Genomic DNA, 19,304 nt, shown 5'->3' on the forward strand with positions numbered 1-19,304 from the left:
TATGCTAGATAATTCTGAGATGAAATGACTTGATAAGGCTTGATTTTGGTTTTGCAACACAGCTGCAGAAATAAGCCGAAGAGCTTCCAATACTGAATCTTTCCTTTGTTCTCTCAAAATTAGCAAGAATTCAAGTATTTAATCAAACAGTCCACAGTCACAGTCAATCAGTAGAACAACTGCATTCATGGTTGACCTTTGTTTGTATCTATATACATCCACATGTACATACAATGTGTGTGCATGCTTGAGTGTGCGTTCGCTTACCCATGTTGAGTGTCTGCATATGTAAGTGCCCATTTTAGTCAGTGTGTGTAAGCCGGCGAATAGTGCAAGACCCCATGTGTGTTATGCCAGCCAACATATCCAAGAGTTCAATCTTCAATTATTGTTTCAACAGTGCAGATGGAATTGATTTAGGACCTTAGACCTACATTATGCACAACGCAGCAGTGTGGAAATCTCTCAGCTTTCTTATCAGAGAGATGAGGTTTTCATGCAGTGCTCTATGACAAACAGCCGGCTCGTTTAATGCACAAACCATTTATAGACACATGAATAATGTATCGCCTGTCACTCCGTCTTCTCTCCATGCATGGTCACCAGAACAGCCCAAATAAAAAAAATCCCTGAACTCAAATCAATGAAGACTTTGTCTTGTACATTTTTTTTTTTTTCCACATCGTGTGTAAGAAGAAAAAAAACGGTTGTAGCAAAGCTGTGTCGGTTCAGTCATCTGATTGGCTTGGCGAGGAGACACAGGAAATGGTTTGTGTGCTGAGCAGACACCGAGACTCACTGTGGCTGAGGCAAGAGAAACCGCACCTCCACCCTCAAGAGAAGATGGAAAAGATGCATGTGTGTGTGCTTTGTCTTTTCAAAAGTCTATAATTTACCTAATTCAAGAAACCACAGAGAAAGTACTGCGGCTTTTTATAGGTTTATCCTCCACACATAGACACATAAAAACGTTTGGACATAATGTGTTGAATGACAGAGGGCTTTCGAAGATTCAGTGTCAGCATGCAAGCTTACATACACACCTGGGGAGCTGTCCTGTCTCACACACACACACACACACACACACACACACACACACACACACACACACACACACACACACACACACACACACACACACACACACACACACACACACCCTGGGTTCGCAGGACGATCTGTCTTCTTGTGTTTCCCCTACTCTGGTTTCTATTCCAAATCCTGAATCAGAGAGGCCTTGGTCTTGTTGGGGGGGAAAGGGAAGCAGGGGTTGTTAGAGGAGGAGAGGGAAAGGGGCCCCATTTTAGAGGAACTGCTGTCTGGCGGTGGAGGTCAGCCCAAGGGTAGAATACTTGTGTTGGAGTCAGGGAGAGGTGAGGAGGGCTGAAATCATGTTAGCTTTATTCCCCCCCACACCCTCCTCCTCTCCTCTCCTGACTGGGAGAGCATAAATTCATTTAATCCTGTTTTTCTGTGGATTCGCTTAGCCTTTTGGGCTACTGCTGCCTTGTTCTCTAACCACAGCCCTCCGGGTGTAGGGGGGAGGCTTAGGCAGCGCTGTGAGTAAGGCGAAAGGCAGTAAATGATAATATCCTTGAAGGAGTAAAGAGCCCAACAATGATATAAATAAAAGCAAGAGAGAGGTGAGGCCAAATAAAGGTCAAGACAAACTGGCCTTGGATAGAATAACCTCCAAAATGCATTTACGTAAAAATACTGTGTATTCTTCTTGTTCACTCAGCTCTAAACAGTAAACACACATGCACCTGCCCATGCACACCTGGTTAACACCTACTACCATCTTGCGTTCCCCTGGCTATACGGAACATTGCTCGGAATAATCCACGCACTCTATATCTGTATTCTGTAACAGTGGCGACGATAATGGCGAGAGGCAGGGATTGATTTGTTCAATGTGTGAAAGTGCTTAACAGCACTGCTGAGAGCGCTAATATTTTTAACACCCTCATGGAGTGTTAAAATTCACACCTGACCGCCTGTTTTTTCCCCCTCTCAGACAGCCAAACTCTTCCTTATTGGCTCTGTAATCTGTCCCCGAAGGTGCTTTACTGTACAGCTCCACAGTCACAGGCAGCGTTTGCCAACTCAACGTTTACAAGTCAGGTGGCTCTCAAAGACAGAGGAGCGGTGAGAGCAGCATCAAACCATTACAGTTAATTAAATGACTGTTTAAACAATGCCGGTACTCAAAAGCCAGTCTCATTTATCATGAGAATATGAAGTGGATGCCATCAATCATGCAATCCATTAAAAGGGGATGTCTGTGTGAAACTGCCTCAGTCTTTATTTATACGCATCGTGCCTTGGTTTCATGGTGATATATGAGCTAAATTTTTATACTGGTTGCTGTGATGCACGTAATTTTTAATTTAATAAAAATAATTTAGGTGCACCTTAAAATAGATAGAATTCAATTTCTACGCATCAAGCAAATGATTGTAAAAACGTGCTATAGGTGCAAAAACATGTTTGTCTTTATCTTAAGAACAGCACAGGGAACAACAAATGACGATAATGTCCACTGTTTAGGAAAAATTAACAGCTAAGTTTCAGGTGCATCCATCTGACCAAGGGAAATGTTCGGTCGCACATGACAGACTTTTGGGTGCATGTGAGATCAAAGTTCCTTTTTCGTTTTTTATGCCTCTTTTTAGTATTTGGGATTTTCATTCGCCAAGAAGAACTTGGTCAACCTCAGACAACCTTTCTGGAGCATACACAAAAACCCAGCGCCTTAAGTGTTGAAAAAAAAAATCAGTGAAATGTAGGGTGGAGGTGGAAATTGCAAATCACTATGCTCATTCAAATAGTTGAATTGTTCCATTTGAGATTTGTACTGGATCCTGTTAATCTTCAAATGCACTTTAGTGCATGAGAGTAAGTGAATGCATTTACAGTTTTTCATTTGGCACTGATTCAGACAATTTTCAGTCCAGCTGGTTGTTCATTTCAGCCAAAACTAAGCCTGTGCAAGCACTGTTTATAAGGCGAGTAACTCAGCAGCCACCTATTTTTTCTACAATTTAACACTTCATGATAATTTTTTTGTGGCTTTTGCTGGCTGTCAGTAAAAACCATTAACCAATAAGTGATCATGTCTGAGGCGACAACAGTGCTTTCACTCACCAGTTTGGAAGGCTCCACGGCTAAAAGCTACTGATTGATTTTGTGACACTGGTGAGTCAGTAGGCCACAGTCAGTTCAGTTTAGAGATTCTGTGTTAAAAGAGTTGTACATGTGCGGTACAGGTCAATGCTGGTCTAACCAACACTGTCACAACACTTTTGAAGGTCAGAGTATCTTTAATTATAGTTTTTGTCATTACATATCTACCAGCTCAGTGACTCTGGGCTGTATGCTAACAATGCTAAGCTAGGACAGGCCAACTAAACTGTGCAAAAACATTACTAAATCCCCATCAAATACTATTCATTACCTAACTAATGCAGGAACATGTAAGAGTCTTTTTCAACATCATCTTCTACTGTTTCATTTGTCTTTAATTCAAATGACTTTGCTTGAAAATGGAAGTTAAAAAGCATAGTCATTGTGCTGAGATGGGCTTCTGCATGGCATTCATGGTAGTTAAACCTTTACCATGTAAATGTTACCCTTAATGGATCGTGTTATAATCCCCTGTCTCTACTGAGAGAGGACAGGGCCTCTGTGGTGAGGAGGGGTGATTTGAGCTTGGAGGAATGTTTGATTGCTGTATCTTGAATAAATCCTTTAATGATGAAAAATGCCCTTCCTGTCTACAGCAGGATGATATGTTATCTGACTTTTAAAACTTAAAACTGCACACTGGAAGGTTGCTTGACATGCAATGTTTGTCGTCAAAGGGGCTGCCAAATGTATCATCATTAAATAACACTAATGATCAGTCATGATTTTAGATTCTACGGCTGTAGGTTCTGGCTTGGATGCCAGTGCAGACCATTGAAAATTGCCTGTGTCAGATTGAATTTAATTCTTCAACCCTGTTGACATGGACAGTGACAGTATGGTTTTAAAGGGAAAGTTTGATCAATGGTCTGTCGTCCACAACTACATGCTGTGTGTCTGCAGTCTCAGCAAAAAACTTATTAAATCTCTGTATCCATTTGAGAAGGGCAGGAGCAGTGCATGCGATCAGTAGCCTCTAATTTGAGGAATGTGGTGTACATTGCTGCCACACCATGAATTACAGGACATTATCCAATTTGAGTGCTTGGATTAAATTTTGTGAATTGAGCATCTTGCAAAATGAGCACACACAAAATCGTTGTGCTTGTGAAAACAAAATTTATGTAGGCTGTCCCACACAACATCCATGTTTATACATTTAATTAGGAGCACAGGAGCACGGGGATGACATCCAGAGAATGCAAAGGAGCCAAAAGTTCACAGAGCTCCACTGTGATGTTTTTATTTCTACAGTCGACATGAGTGAACTCCCCGAGGACTGCCTGTTCTCACAAACCTCACTCTTTCTACATTCAGCAGTGCTGCAATAGCCAAATTCATTATTTCCCCCCAAAGTGGTGCTGGAAGCAGAACATTTTTAAATATGGTGGAGCCTATGGCTGCAATGTACTGCACTGCACTGTACTGTTGCAGCAGAGCAGAATCACAGCCTCAAGTGCTACTGTAAAATTTGATGGAGGCAGGAATGGAAAACAGGTTGCTGTACTTCTATGAAGAAAGCAGAATGGGACATCTTTTAACCTCAATGTCATGTCTCAGAGGCTTTACATTTCCCCTTTGTTTATCCAAGTCTAATGAAAAATCTAACAAATCAAAATTTATGTTTCTGAAAAGGCAAAGTTGTGGGTCTGCTTCCTTTCGTCTGCATCTCAAGGCTTTTGTATCGGGTGTGTGCTCATTTCACTCACTCGCTCATATTCAGAACATTGCATTCAACTGCAATTCGAGGAAAAAACAAAATCAGATTAGTTTGGGGTGTACAGCCAAATGAAGTCAGGCTGGATTCTACTGTCCTTTATGAAAGTGGCATTTACTAATTTTACACATTTTACTAATCAAAATTACATGTATTTGTTGTAATGTATTCTGTCATTTGCTTCATATGAATACTTAAAGGTGCACCTTGTGGTTTAGGAGGCAAAATTTTAATCAGAAGATACAGATCCTGACTGTTTTTTCATGTTTAATGCCTAAACAAACTCTCTTCGTTTTCTAACTGAATAGACTGAATAAACAAACTGACCTTAAAAGGACAACACAATTACATACCGTTTCACTTTGTTTATATTTGCCGGACCCTGCCACCATTCTAGCTTCAAACAGTGTTCTGAGGACCTAACTTTCCTCTGAGAACAGCTTGCTTGTCAGGTGTAGAAAATATAAATATTTCTGAGTTTGTATTATTACCTCATTAATGTTGTAAATATCAAAATTCTGAGTTTGAATTTCATCTCCAGAACAACATAGAGCCTCTTTAATAATGGAATCATGACGAAAAAAGATTACCATGATAATGATGATTAAACTGCTCATAACCTTTGAAAATGTTCAAACTGATGAGGGGTCATATAGTAAGGAAGTCATTATTAGGGATGCATGAAATGGATTTTTTTCAGCCACTACTGTTGTTAAATGATAACTTCCTACTTCTTATGTCTAAAAGATAACCAATAATTTTCCATCTTTGTATTTTAAAAAGACGTTCACCAGCTGGAGTTTGGCACACAAGAGGATACGAAATGCTAAGATGTAGTGAACAAAAAAAGATGTGTGTGTTTCTGGTTACACAAATACAAAATATATTCATCACATGCACTACACTTTTCCTTAATTTCCTAAACAAGGCCCTTATCTGTGTCTCAGCGTGTGTTTATGTGGATGACAACGGACATGAGGGAAATGGGTAAATGGGACTTTATCCTCAAAGGTATGTGCTGTACCTTCTCTCTTCATGCCCATGGCTAAACACTTCTGGTAGCGGCAGTACTGGCAGCGGTTCCTCTGGCGTTTATCGATGACACAGTCCTTGTTGTCGCGACAGGTGTAGGTCAGGTCTTTGCGCACCGTCCTTTTGAAGAAACCTTTGCAGCCTTCACAGCTGTATACTCCATAGTGTTTACCTGACGGGAGAGATTCAGACACGGTTTGTAAAATGCATGTCTTTTTCGAGTCGTTCGGTACATTTGTTGCTGTCAGTGGAACAGCGGCGTAATCATGGTGTGCACTTCAGCTTTAACGGCAGATTTTTCAAGAGAGCAGAGGACAGAAACCCTTACAGTCAGAGATTAAGTGCAACCACACAAACAGCACACAGGAGCCAGCTAGGAGGTAGCAAAAGAGCAATTATTATCAAAGGCCTATTAAAGAGAGCAGACCGTGTGTTTGGGGGTTAAGCTGAGGTGGCTGTGGAAGAAAAAGAGGGCCACCTGAAGGTTAGCTGGGGACCCTCATAGATGTTACGGTAGTGTTGTCACATCCACCGTACCAAACAGGTCTTTTTTTGTTATTTATGAGGGATGGAGACCATTTGCATTCTCCAGTTGTTGTTCAAACTGTTCCTTTGTTAGGTCTTTGCTAGTCAGACCACCAGAGAAGATAAATAAAGCCTACGTGCACAGTTAAATGAAGCATGACTTGCTATTAAACGTTCTTTTGATTTTCCCCCGTGGGTCCACGTAGCAGCGATGACGCAGGACGATGCTAAAACTGTCCAGTGAGTTAGATATCCAGCTTTGTCCCAGGGCTAAACATTTTTCATGGTTTTCGCCAGAAAAACACAGGGTTATTTGTTGACCATGTGAAAACAACATCACAAACCATTCCTTGGGAAGAGAGCTGGCATTTGTGCCATTGGCTAACAGTTAGCCATGGGTTATATGTTCTTGTGGTTAAAGTGGTTAGTTAGGTGTTGACCAAATGACAGATGACTTGTGAGAACCCTGGAGTGAGTAAACAGTTATCATTGCCATTTTCAGTTGATTAATTTTTGTATAAGTGTATGTTCCCCTGTTCAAGTTGAAGTCCAGCATGAGGCAACATTTTGAATCTCCAAAAAGAGGAGTGAGAACCTGACACAATAAATACTAACATGCACAGCCATGCAGGATTAGATGTCATGGCTGTTTCTGCAATACATTGAAAGAAGTTTGTATTTCTGAGAAGGCTCATTTGTGGCTGAAATTTAAACTGAACATCAAAAAAGTCTCAAAAATGTTAAAATACAATAGTCTTGTTATGTGTAATTTGCATCCTCACAAAAATACTGACATGTGACCCTATTATCATGTACCAATCCAGCCCTTAAGCAGTTGAGTATCTTTACAACCCCTTCTTAAGGTGTTCCGGTCGATGCGTCAGTACAGGCACTGTTGTTTCCTAACAAAACTTGTTATCACACTGTGTTCTGACGCAGGTTCCCCTCAAAATGTCTCTCTATTTGCCTCCAGTCTTCATTTTCTATGAGCAGTCCCTGTTGGGAAAAAAGCAAAAAGAAAAGATGCTCACCCACCCACATCACTACGATGATGGCGTCACTGGGCTTCATGGTAGGGATGCTGTGAGATGAGTGATGGGCTGTGCCTGGTTTCCCTCAGACACAGCACTTCTCTATTTCAGCTGAGGCTGAATTGAGGTTTGGTTTCATCAGACCGTACAATCTTTTGCCTCATGATTTCACTTTCTTTCATCTGCCTTTATGGTGCTGCCCTCATATGCATTTTCGCAGGAGTGGCTTCTCTCTGGCCTTGCTGCCATTAAGCCCAGATTTGTGAGGAATTCCTCTGACTGTTGTCCTTCCAAGAAGATCTCCCGCTGCAACAAGCTGCAGTATGTAGTTTTGCCAGAGCAGTCCGTGGGGCTGTTCTCTGACCAGAGTTCATCTTTGGATCTTCTTTGGAGGTTTCTCAGTGTGGTCAGAGCACCAGCTTTAGTAAGATGGTGGGTAGGCCTGCTTTCTTTTCATTTGGTAATGATGGAGTCTTGTGTAATCTGAGCTGTTGTGAGATTATTTTTATACATGTCCCTCTCAAATTTCTTTAAATTATACAATCCCCTGGACTTCTTGGTAAGACTTTGACTTTTTTTTTTTTTTTTATGTTTACAGTGTAATGCTAGTGTATCTATAAGAATTCTAAACCAACGTGGACATTGTGGGTCATTTTGTTCAGATGAGTCACAAAACAACAATCAGATATTTGAGTGATGTTATTTAAGAATGAAAGTCTAAATTCTCTGATTTCAGCTTCTGAATTTCTGGTTTCCTTACTCAATAACCGAATATTTTTAGGACAAAAAAGTATCTACAGATGTCATTTCAGGCTTTGGGAAACACTGTCCAACGTTTTCAGCGGTTTCAGACTTTTTTTACGCCAAACAACTAACTGATTATTCACAAAAATAATCGACAGATTAGTCTACAATTTAAATAATTGTTAGTTGCCAGTAAGGTTCTTTCATTATTGACCTTTTATTTAATATTCAAGTCTAATGATTTGTAAAAGTTCAATGCTTCCAGTGCAGACAGTACATACGGTCGTTCAGTGGGTGAGTATCACAGTCGGATGTCACTCACCTGAGGAGCGGTCACCACAGATGGCGCAGATGTGTTTGGTGAGCGACAAGGCCGTGCCTGAGGGCTGGGCGGGCACCTTCATCACACCATTGAGGCCCAGCGGGGGCTTGATGTCCTCCGTGCTGCTGACTGAGTTCATTGGAGAGTTCAGCTGGAACATCAACACACACAAAACACACACGCCGACATGTCACAAAACAGTTCGTCTAGACTCAAAACCTGCGACATTACACACCCCGTTGCACAAGCCCCGTCACATAGCTTAGCTGCTGCGGCATAGTTAGCTGGTGTCATTAACTATTGAACGAGGGCCAGGTCTGCTGAGGAGAGAGGAGGCTTGGTTACACACACAAACAGGGGGAAATAAATCTGAGTGGAGTTGTGTCATGCAGGTTGTCCTGAGCAATTTGCTAGATTCAGAGAGAGAAAATGATGTTATGACTTGTGCTCCTCAATACAGATGGTCAGCGGTTCTAGCAGCAGCTCTTTTTGCCCTCTCCCACTTCTCCCTCTATCTCTCTCCTCCCTCCTGTTTTAGATCTAAATCTGGCACAGCAGGATCCTGCACCACTCCACCCCAGGAACTCTTTTATTCATGCTTTCAACAAGCCCCGCTGGCTCCCAAATGTTCAGCACTAGCATAACTGCGCTGCAAGATTTATCAGTACAGCTGAATAAAAGAGACAGCATTTGTTTTAGCAGCAGAGCAACCGCAGCGCTAAGTCTTACTTCAATTGCCGCCTCCCTCCCTCGCTGAAAAAAAATTAATCGCAGAGTGACCTCCCCTGGCCTCTTGCAAAAAGTTTGAGCAAGGGGATAATTACTGTAACTAGCACCATGCGGTTTCCTGAGGAGATAAACTTTAGGGGGCAGGATGTAAATTATCCTAAAACACTAAATGTATTCCATGGAGCAGAGGCTAGCTAACCCTTAGCACCATACTGTGAAGAAATTGTAAAAGTAAAGTCTGTTTATCTAGGGGCATTCAAGCCGGGCAAGAACATTGAAAAGATATTAAATATATTCAGGCTAGTGGATCCTCGACAAACACATTGACAACTGATGGGTGACAGGCAGAGCAGAGTTGGCAGCGCAGCAACATGGGCTCATATAGCCAGACGTGTTCTTATTAAGCTACCACATGGGAGACATGTCTGATAGCACAAACATGTCTTGGCTCTAAATTTAGCTCGAAATGTATTAGAGAAACCCTGTCTCTGTGTGAAGACATCAGGCAAGACAGAAGAACTGCACTGTGTTTTTCTTAACGATGAAATGAACACGACAGTTTAAGAGAGGTTGTCACATTCAGCTGTGTTTACATCGATCTGACTGACTGCATTAGCTGCTCTCTGGGAGAACACAGAGATGTATACATCACAGCAAAGCGTGCTCTTTTTTCGAAAAACACAGAGCAGATTTATTTACAACTCGATTCCAAAAGAGTCGGGATGCTGTGAAAAGGGTCAAACAGAACGCAGTCATTTGCAAACAAACTGCGTTCCTGATATCTATCCTGTATATAATCATGTGTTTCACCCCATCCTTGCTTGTTAACAACCAAGCCTATTGAGGATGCCTAATCATGATACCATCACCTTTTACCAATGACTGTTTACCTGTGGAATGTTCAAACAGGTGTTTTTGATAATTCCAGGTTCCACGTCCCAAGTTGTTTCCAGACTTGTTGCTGACATCAAATTCAGAATAAGTAAATATTTCGAAACAACAATAAAGTTGGAAGTAAATGTATTGCCTTTGCCTTGTTTTCAATTACCCATGTGTTTCATTTATGTTTACACAGCGTCGTTTGGAATTAGTGTTGTAATAACTCTTGGACAGCAGCTATGGATTATTCATTCGTGACATGAAAGCTAACATACAGACATTAATGCAGGAGAACACAGAGACCAAAAGTAGTGCTGCAATATGTTTAAGAGACAAACAGGAATGGGATTTAGTTTACATACCCTGGTGTATGTGTGTGCATATAAAAGGAAGCTGTGCTGATATAATCACTTGATTATTCAAATCGAAAGAACCCATTAATTGCATTATTATCAACCCAAAACACCAAAGAATTGATGGAAATTATGATGGGTTTTACAGTTATCATTATTTTCTTACTCTCAATATTCCCCATTAAAAAAAATCATGAAATAACCAATTATAAAACTGGTTGCATTGCATGTTTGGGTATGTATGAGAGGATATGTGGTAGTTAAAGGTCTATTTCAGCGGTTTACTTCTACAATTTTAGGGGACACATGTGTTAAAAAGGACAGGTGACAGGATTCAGCAGAGGCGGAGACATCCTGACCTTTCGTCCATCGTATGAGTCAAGCTCCCTTCAAACCTGCTTTCCCATAATGCAACACATGAATGTCTTTTGTTAGACTGTTAAAGGTTCTTGGATGTGACAAAACTCTTCCAGACCCTTGGAGGACATATACCACTCACTTGTTCAGTCAAACTTGAGTGGAGTGGCCCTTTACATATGGCACTTGTCATGCATGTCTTTAAAAACGGCTCAGAAGTGTTCTTCCACTCTTCCACACTCACGCTGTCAACACACGACCGTGCACAACAACGACCTTCAACATCTATAGCGATGCCTGATGAAGAGCAGCTTTAACACAGACACGCACACAAAGCATTTAAATGCAGTACATACACATGTACATGCACAAACACCTCCATCAAAACACAAGCATGCACATACATGGACACAAATATGGCACATGAACCTGCACAGGTACACATAGACAAGTATACACTGTGGCTCCTGGCATCTCATTTCACCTTTCACTCCTCCACTCGATTCCTCTTAAAGAGCTTCAAAGTTGGAAAAATCTCGGCTATGCTGTATATACATTTCCGCTTGAAGCGACAGTATGCTTACACTGAGCGAAATATTCCAAAGCACAGTGCCTTAACATCACATCAAATAGAAAATATTAGATGTTCTGAACCGTACTTTACACATTCCCACAAAATTCAGCATGACATATGGGGTGTCATGGGAACCTGACTTGAATATCAAATATAAAGCTGATGCGGGTTTGCATTTTGGGCTGCGTTTCAATGATGGCTGCACCGGCGGCTTCAGCAGGTTGAAAAGTTTAAAGCCCTACGCCATGTGAAAATGTTCAATTTACACCCTGACGCCCACTACTGGCCTGCTCTTCACACCCTGTTTTTTTCAGTTTTTTTTTATCATAATTTTTCTTGTGTGCATGCTGATACTAAATGTGTCATTTAAAACAAATGTTTGTTTCTATTGAATTGTAGACACGGAATATAAGAACGGGTATTACTATGCAACTTTACGTTGGCGAAATACTGCCAGGTGCAGGACAAGATGTTTTTGCTGGGAATCAGACATATTTTGAGAGCTCCTCTAAGACACAAAGGCACAGCTGCATCACTTGTTTGGAACCAGCTTCAGCAGCATGTGCACACAGCCACATCTGTGCACATACGCTCAACATGCAAACACACACACACACACACACACACACGAGGTGAGGTCTTACCTCAGCCACTGTCTGGTCTTTTCCCCCCCCAACACAGCACGAACACAGCTGTCTCGTTTTGGTGATACCGTCTCTATCAAACCCTCTGTCTGCCTGACAGAAAAGACTCTTCTACTCACAATCTATTTTCAGTAAACCTGCAACTCAATCTCAGCAACATTGCTCCCTACGGTGGGGTGCGGTGGGCCGGCTTGAGGGGGCCCTTTCTTTCTCTTCTGCCCATGGCAATGGAGGCAAGGCGGGGGGATTAAAGTGGCTCAGAACTGGTTCTGGAAATAGAATACATGCACCCTCCCCTACAACACATACATGTGACCCTTCACAGGGAGGTATGCCAGCTGTGTGTACACCAAATTCGTCTTGGGAAACCCCTTGACACTCCTCTCCTTACATACTGTCTGAGGTTTATTGTATCTGGGTAACTGTAACTGTTACACACACACACACAGAGAGAGAGAGAGAGAGAGAGAGAGAGAGAGAGAGAGAGAGAGAGAGAGAGAGAGAGAGAGAGAGAGAGAGAGAGAGAGAGAGAGAGAGAGAGAGAGAGAGAGAGAGAGAGAGAGAGAGAGAGAGAAATTAGGGGAATTTAACATCAAGGACTGGAAATGTAGGACAGAAGATTCCCTGCAGTACAATGTACAACACGAGCGCCTCAAATGCTCCCGCTGAACAACACAATTTCATGTGCTGCAGGTGTTACATAACATATTGTGGAGGACATTTGAATGGTACATCCAGTACAGAGGGGGTCTCCGTCTGCTTGTGGGTGTCAGATTCTGCACAGAATTGATATGTTATTGTGTGTCCTGTGCAACCCGCTGGCTCCTGCATAATGCTACAATATTTAATGCAGAGGATAGTATATTTTCACCAAAGGATGTTAGCCCCAAAAAGCTGAGGGTAGCATTAAGTGAACAGCACTACATTTATGAAAGAAGTGCTGTTTTTTATAAAAAAAAAAACACACACAATGAAATAAACCACAAATTGCTTTTTACGATGGCAAGACATAATAGCTGCAGGCAACAGGTAAGTAGTTTACTGCTGTAAAATAAAACCTTGTTGTTTCTATGCCATAAATCCTGTTACCAACTGTGATTCCGGCTTCCTATTACATATATAAATACAGCATACAGTTATAAAACATCGTGTGCATCAAATTTTAGATACTGTGTGTTAAGGAACATCACAATCTAAGTTAATTTGCTTCTGGAGGAGGTGGGGGTGTAGTCACTACAGCATTGCATGTGCCAACCGGCTGTCAGACAGAGTGAATAAACACAGCTAGTGACGACCAGTATGGAATATATCAATAAACTGAAACCATAAACTTCACTGGACTTTCCTTAGACCAATAAGTAAGTAAATCCACATTTCCGATGCTTATTGAACAGAAATCTCACGGTGTTAAGTACTAGTAATCATCCCTACATTATTGTTGCATTATCAACATCAGTCCTACCAAGTCCTATGTGGTCATATTGTGATATTCAATTTTGTCTCCCAGTCTTAATCTATAAGGCGCTTTGATAAGATTTCACACTATTGAGACATTCATTGCATATCATGCTACGGCTTAAACATATTGTGATAGCATTTTAGGGCCATACTGCCCAGCTCGAGATTAAACCATCAAATATGACGACAGACATTTGAAGTTTCATTCGAAATCCTCTATTCTTCTATTGAAGCCTTGAAAAAAAATAAAAAATAAATTCTGTATAGCCCAATGTTAACTTTTAATAAAGGGCAACAATAGCAGTCAGTCCTATTGTAGTAACATAAGAGAGCAATCTCACCAAAAACTTATCACTGTGAGTCAGGCTGTCTCACTCATTCTAACTCACTTTAATAGAAAGAATAAGTGTTGCAGCAGAGCAGGCCCTGTAACCTATTAGTATGCTATGACAACACACATGGTGGTGAAACAAAAAGAAAGGAGTCGTCCCTCGAGTGAACGCGAGAGGAGAGGCAAGGAGAGCGGAGACGGTGGAGGCCTCCGCTTAAGACAGGCTTAGCTTGATTCAGCGAGTCAGAGCACAGACTTTGCTCATAAAGACACTTCAAAAGGAGACATCAAATCCTAGCGCAACGCTCCTCAATGCACAACCCTCATGTGGAACTTCAGTTGCTTTCCAGTTCAAGGGCACCTTTTCTAGCAAAGAAAGTTATCTTGTTTCAAAAGGCCCTGACAGAAATTCCCCCATAAGGTTTGATCAACGTGGCCAGGAATAACGCTCCACTTTACGATCTCATTCTGAACCACAATTAATTTAGTACCATTAATTAACTTTCCTTCGACGCAAGACACTAAAAATGTCCAAAAGAGCTGAAAGGAGGTGTGAGTGGACTGGATACAAATCTCCTGTTGACAGGCGACAACACCTAACCAGCTGCCCTCTGAGAGGTGAGGACAGGGATCGGGTCATGATGTGACCTAATGATAACCCTAAAGGTGTCACCTTTCACCTCTGACACCTTGAGACAATCACTTCCTTCCAAAAACAAACTTATCTGGAAGTATGGTTGGAATGAGCAGGAACTTTCCTCTCATGGCTGCATGTCAGTGAGTGAGTCTTATCTGGACACGTATCAGCAAGAGATGGAGCATCAGGTTTCACGCTGGCGGGTGCTGTTAATGGGTCCGCTCTTCTGTGGCCCTCAGGGTGTATTCACAGTGAGACACCCTTTGGGATCGATTACGGCGCTGTGACGAATTTGAGCGACACCTGTTTGAAACACACATGCTTCACAAACAGGCACAAATCAGCAGACGCATGGGTGTGAGCACGCACACGGTACACAGTGTAGTTCAGACTGCGGTTATTTATGGACGAGTCATCAGTAGGTCCATCATGTCTTTGGAAAGTAAAAAGTCATACATAAGACAACAGAAGAAAAGGATGGATTTTAGTCAAGGTCCATTTTTAATATAATTCTAAGCGAGCACTGTTAACATCCATCTTTACAAACGTGCAGTCATCTGCACCGGCTTTTCTGCCCTTTGCTGTCCTGCCACCTGTTCAACAGCAGGATAGTGTGAAACCATCGGTAGGAATGTTTCCTTTTACCCATGAACATGCATGGGCTTCTTTGGGTTCATGCCAGAGATAAACATGAAGCAAACCCATTTATAGAAAAACACCTCCAAAGAGATACTAGAGGTCAAAAACTCTGCAGCAAACCTTTAAGAATCCACACCACTCATGTGCACCTTATATTCATGGCATTACTTTTCAAAATAAATCTATTTATCCCAAAATTGTTGTCACTTTGTCTTTCAAATATCAATTCTGCCTATTTGAAACCCTTTCAATACTTTTCTGCACATTCGCCGGTGCCAGATTCTCACCCTCCCCTCTTCATGACAGCAGACTTACACAAACATTAAAGGCCATTAAAACTGTTCAAGTTATCTTGAAAAGACTGAGCCCTAATAGACTCGACGACTTATATCAACGCATCTGGATGTAACTTTAACTGTATTGCTTTTGAAATTTACTCATGTTAATTGTTGTTGTCAGTGATAAAACAGGGTGATGCAGATTCCTCTGGAGCGATGATGTCAACAGGATTACATACTATTAGCAAATTATAGTTGATCCTGAGCTGTTTATCATCATAACATCATCACAGCTTGTGCCAGTATCCCCTACTCTGATCAGCATTTGAAAGGAAGAAACGATGAACAGCCAAGTTCAAACTCCCTGGTGTCTTTCAAAATAAGATGAATAATAATTGTGATTTTGCCAGCACAGTACAATATATAATCCACATAAATGTCATTACTAATTACAGTATTGTACAGATCAATTACATGCAGTCAAAAGGGACTTTTTTTGTTGCCAGGTTGCAAGCTTGCATTAATAATGTTGGCTTGAATTTCTTAAAATGCCTTAAATTGTCTTTTTGCATCACAGTGCATCTGTATTAAGCACTAAGTCTGTCTCTTAACTGTTTAACCAGGCCATTAATAAACAGTGTTTTGATGTGTTGATGCTGTGCAGTCTCGTGGATCAATGCAAGATTGTTGGCAGGGGATATGACAAAATGACAGTGATCCCAGACTTAAAAATAGGCTCACAAACTGACAACCCAAATGCATGCAATTTATTGACTTATAAATAATCTCTAAGCGAATAGATAAATTATTTGTTAGCCAATTTTTAAAGTTGTTAGTGACAACACATAAGTCCTTCCAAAGTCAGCCGTACTGTAAAACAGCTCCGTGATCATTGTCAATCAGCTCTAATACAACACTCTCTCTGCTCTGTCCCGCTGGATAGAGTTTAGCAGAAGTCGACATTATTCTAGACAGCTCGGAGGTTTCCAACACTCACCTCCCGCTGTGCCACAACAGATAAAATGAATCATCACAAGCACTGCCGGGGCTTATGTGTATGCGTGTGCGTCTGTGTTTTGACAGAAACTTTTGTTAGAGTGAAAAAAAAAGGATATTAAGACTATCAGCGGCATGAAAGGCAGTGAGCCTTTCAGCAGTGAAGTGGGAATACACACAGTGACTTTCAGCTCTTGCTTCACCTCCGCATGGCAGTGTGTGCGTGCATGTGAGTGTGCGTTTGCGGCATTAATGGGTTTGTGTGTGCACATATGGGTGGGTCCCGCAGCATGCATACATGTATGTTACTGCCTGCGTCAGGTGTCTGTGTCCGCATGTATGTGATTATGGATTTCACGTGAGCATGTGTGAGTACGTGCATGTTTCATCTGAATGCAGGTGTCCTTTTGGTTTTGTGCGTGGGTGGATGAACATGAGGGTTGTTTATAAAGGAAACAGTGCTGCTCCTGTGGTTACCGTACTCTCTGCCATTGACATAGCAGCTCTGCTATCCGTGGAGTCTCTCTCCTCTCACAGCAGTCAGCCGAGTGTTTGAATGGTGACAACCTTCCCTCTGCTCTTTTCAGAAACGAACCGCACGTCTTGGGATGTTTTCACACCTCTGATGACGACGCAGGATCACAGTCAAATACTGTCCAATCGATAAGTTACCTGTCAGTCTGTATAACGTCATGGTTCCAGCTTCGGTGTGAATGCAAACAGGACCAAAAATAAAGAGCAAAAATCTGTTTCGTCTTCAGGTCAGACCAAATTAACCGAACTGTAACTGTAAGCAAATGCGTACCTTGTCTACACGCCAATATTGTGTCTGGTAATCATCAAACAGTTCCGTTTCAAATAGGAACTTGTATACCTTACTGTACAGTATAATTTTGGCATCGTAAATGATCCGTGACTAATAGAGTTTAATGCACGATAATCCATTCTAATCAAGGTATTAGCCACAATGAGTCATGCACTCGAATAAACACTGCATTAAGCAGGGTGCATTATTTTTGGATACGTTTTTGGCTTGGATAACACCGGAATATGCAGCGCATTCCTCGGCAATGCCAGGAAAAAGAAAGTGTTCAGTTATTCCAATTATATGTTTAGAAACGTTTTTCTTAACACTGTTTTAGTCAAACGTCACAGTAAATAGTGCAAAACAAAGAAAAGGAAAGCACAGACATGCAGCCTCCTGAGGTCAATCAGGTGCATGAATGAACTGAACTCTGTTCTGTTTTCCCAAATGTAGTTTGTCTGCAATTTGCATCTCTTAGGCTTGGTGTGCAGAGAAAATGGGTGTGAAAACTTCAGTAGAATGCTGCCATGTGGAGAAACCAGGTTCATAAGTGCAGCACTGTTAAAAAAAAAGTATAATAAGCCATTTACGGGTGTCGTCATGCTCATGTGATCATTCATCTGTCATCCAGTGATTAATTGACAAAGATTCTCATTGTGTATTAGTAAGTCCTCCAGCCATTAGCTTGACCGTCCATTCCTTCACACAATTAGAATTTCCATTTTCAAATTGTAAATCAGCCTCACTGTGAGTGTGAATGTTCTATTGTTTCCACTTGCCACTGGTTTATGTCCTCCAGCAGATCAGTAAAAAGATTGTTGATTGTCTAACATATCACTCAGTGATGCCTTGAGAAGTATTTCCAGTGTCAAAACAAGAGCCACCCACTGATTCATTCCCTACCAGGTCCATTATCATCATGTCATCCATCATGGCAGCTAAGTGTCCTCTAACATGCTACATGATAGTGGATGCAATGGTGTTTCTTTTATCAAACAGCACAGTGTAGCAGGAATTAAAATATTGGTGTCAAATTGTCGTTGGAAAAGCAGTATTCATAATGACTGCATCCTGCAGATCATTCAGTCATATTACGATTGTCCATCAACCAGCAGATAACGAACTGATAAATCTGTTAGCAAGTCATTACAATTGTCTACTGTTTTCATTTTATCATTACCAACTCGCAATGGCTCTCATTCACTGCTATATTTTTTTTCCAGGCCACTAACATGTAACCTGTAGGTTATTGATTAACATTCACATCAATGTTATCTGGTGTTTGATTGATTAGCTCTTCAAACAAGAAGTGAGAGCTGATTAAAACCAATTCTGGCAGAATGGATGATCTGAATTTAATGATCAACCTATATTGTCATTCTTAATGATCTGGTTTTATGTTCCTTGTATTGGAGTATACATAAACCATGCATACAAATATCCACCAAACTTGTGCTTTTGCTGCTGTGTGTTTTTGTTTTTACTGCCCGAGACATTGTGCTCTCAGACAGGTTTCACAGGTGTGAGCAGTGACAAATGTAGAATAAGTCATACAGTAAGTGTCATTACACTTCAGTCATACCGCTGTGCACATGTCTGTCCACACGCAGTGTTGAGTTGCAGTAAGATCACACCGCCAGATGCAATTAAAGCCCAGAAGGGATTATTTGAAGCTTTAAAATAAATGTGTGGCCCCGAGGCACTGAAACCGCAATGTCTACAGTCTGCATTAGTAGGCTGCTCTCTGAAACTTAAAACTAATGTTACTGTTTCAATCCCTTATAGGTGCCCCCTCCGGGATGGCTCGTCTCCTGTGTGGCCCCCACATGTCAGAACACACATGCTCAGGCCCGAGCGCTATCACACTACATGACATCCTAGATAAATGCCACTGGGGACATGAAACTGATATGGTATATTTTTCACAATTTGCATGAATTCCATAAACACATTTAACACACAATTCTTATTTACTGATGTAATTCCTGTGCTTTCCTGATTTTTCGTGTCTTTCAACTAGACAACACTTCCTTCATATGTTTTGCAATTAAAGCTTAAATCGTCTTT

General features: G+C 41.4%; 1 protein-coding gene across 6 annotated transcripts in view; it reads right to left on the minus strand.

Moving 5' to 3' along the window:
* The window catches only part of rxraa (retinoid X receptor, alpha a), a 113,204-nt gene that overhangs the window by 22,645 nt on the left and 71,255 nt on the right, over positions 1–19,304 (minus strand). For 4 of the 6 annotated variants that reach the window (XM_037118318.1, XM_037118317.1, XM_037118315.1 and 1 more), the window contains 2 exons: positions 8,558–8,717; positions 5,928–6,107 (listed from right to left, as the gene is read on the minus strand). In XM_037118318.1, the coding sequence (XP_036974213.1) occupies positions 5,928–6,107; positions 8,558–8,717 (340 nt within the window). The remainder of the gene's footprint in view (positions 1–5,927; positions 6,108–8,557; positions 8,718–19,304) is intronic. The other 2 variants (XM_037118316.1, XM_037118313.1) reach the window with 1 other exon arrangement.

The sequence above is a fragment of the Acanthopagrus latus genome, chromosome 12 (assembly GCF_904848185.1).
Source record: "Acanthopagrus latus isolate v.2019 chromosome 12, fAcaLat1.1, whole genome shotgun sequence".
Lineage (NCBI taxonomy): Eukaryota > Metazoa > Chordata > Actinopteri > Spariformes > Sparidae > Acanthopagrus > Acanthopagrus latus.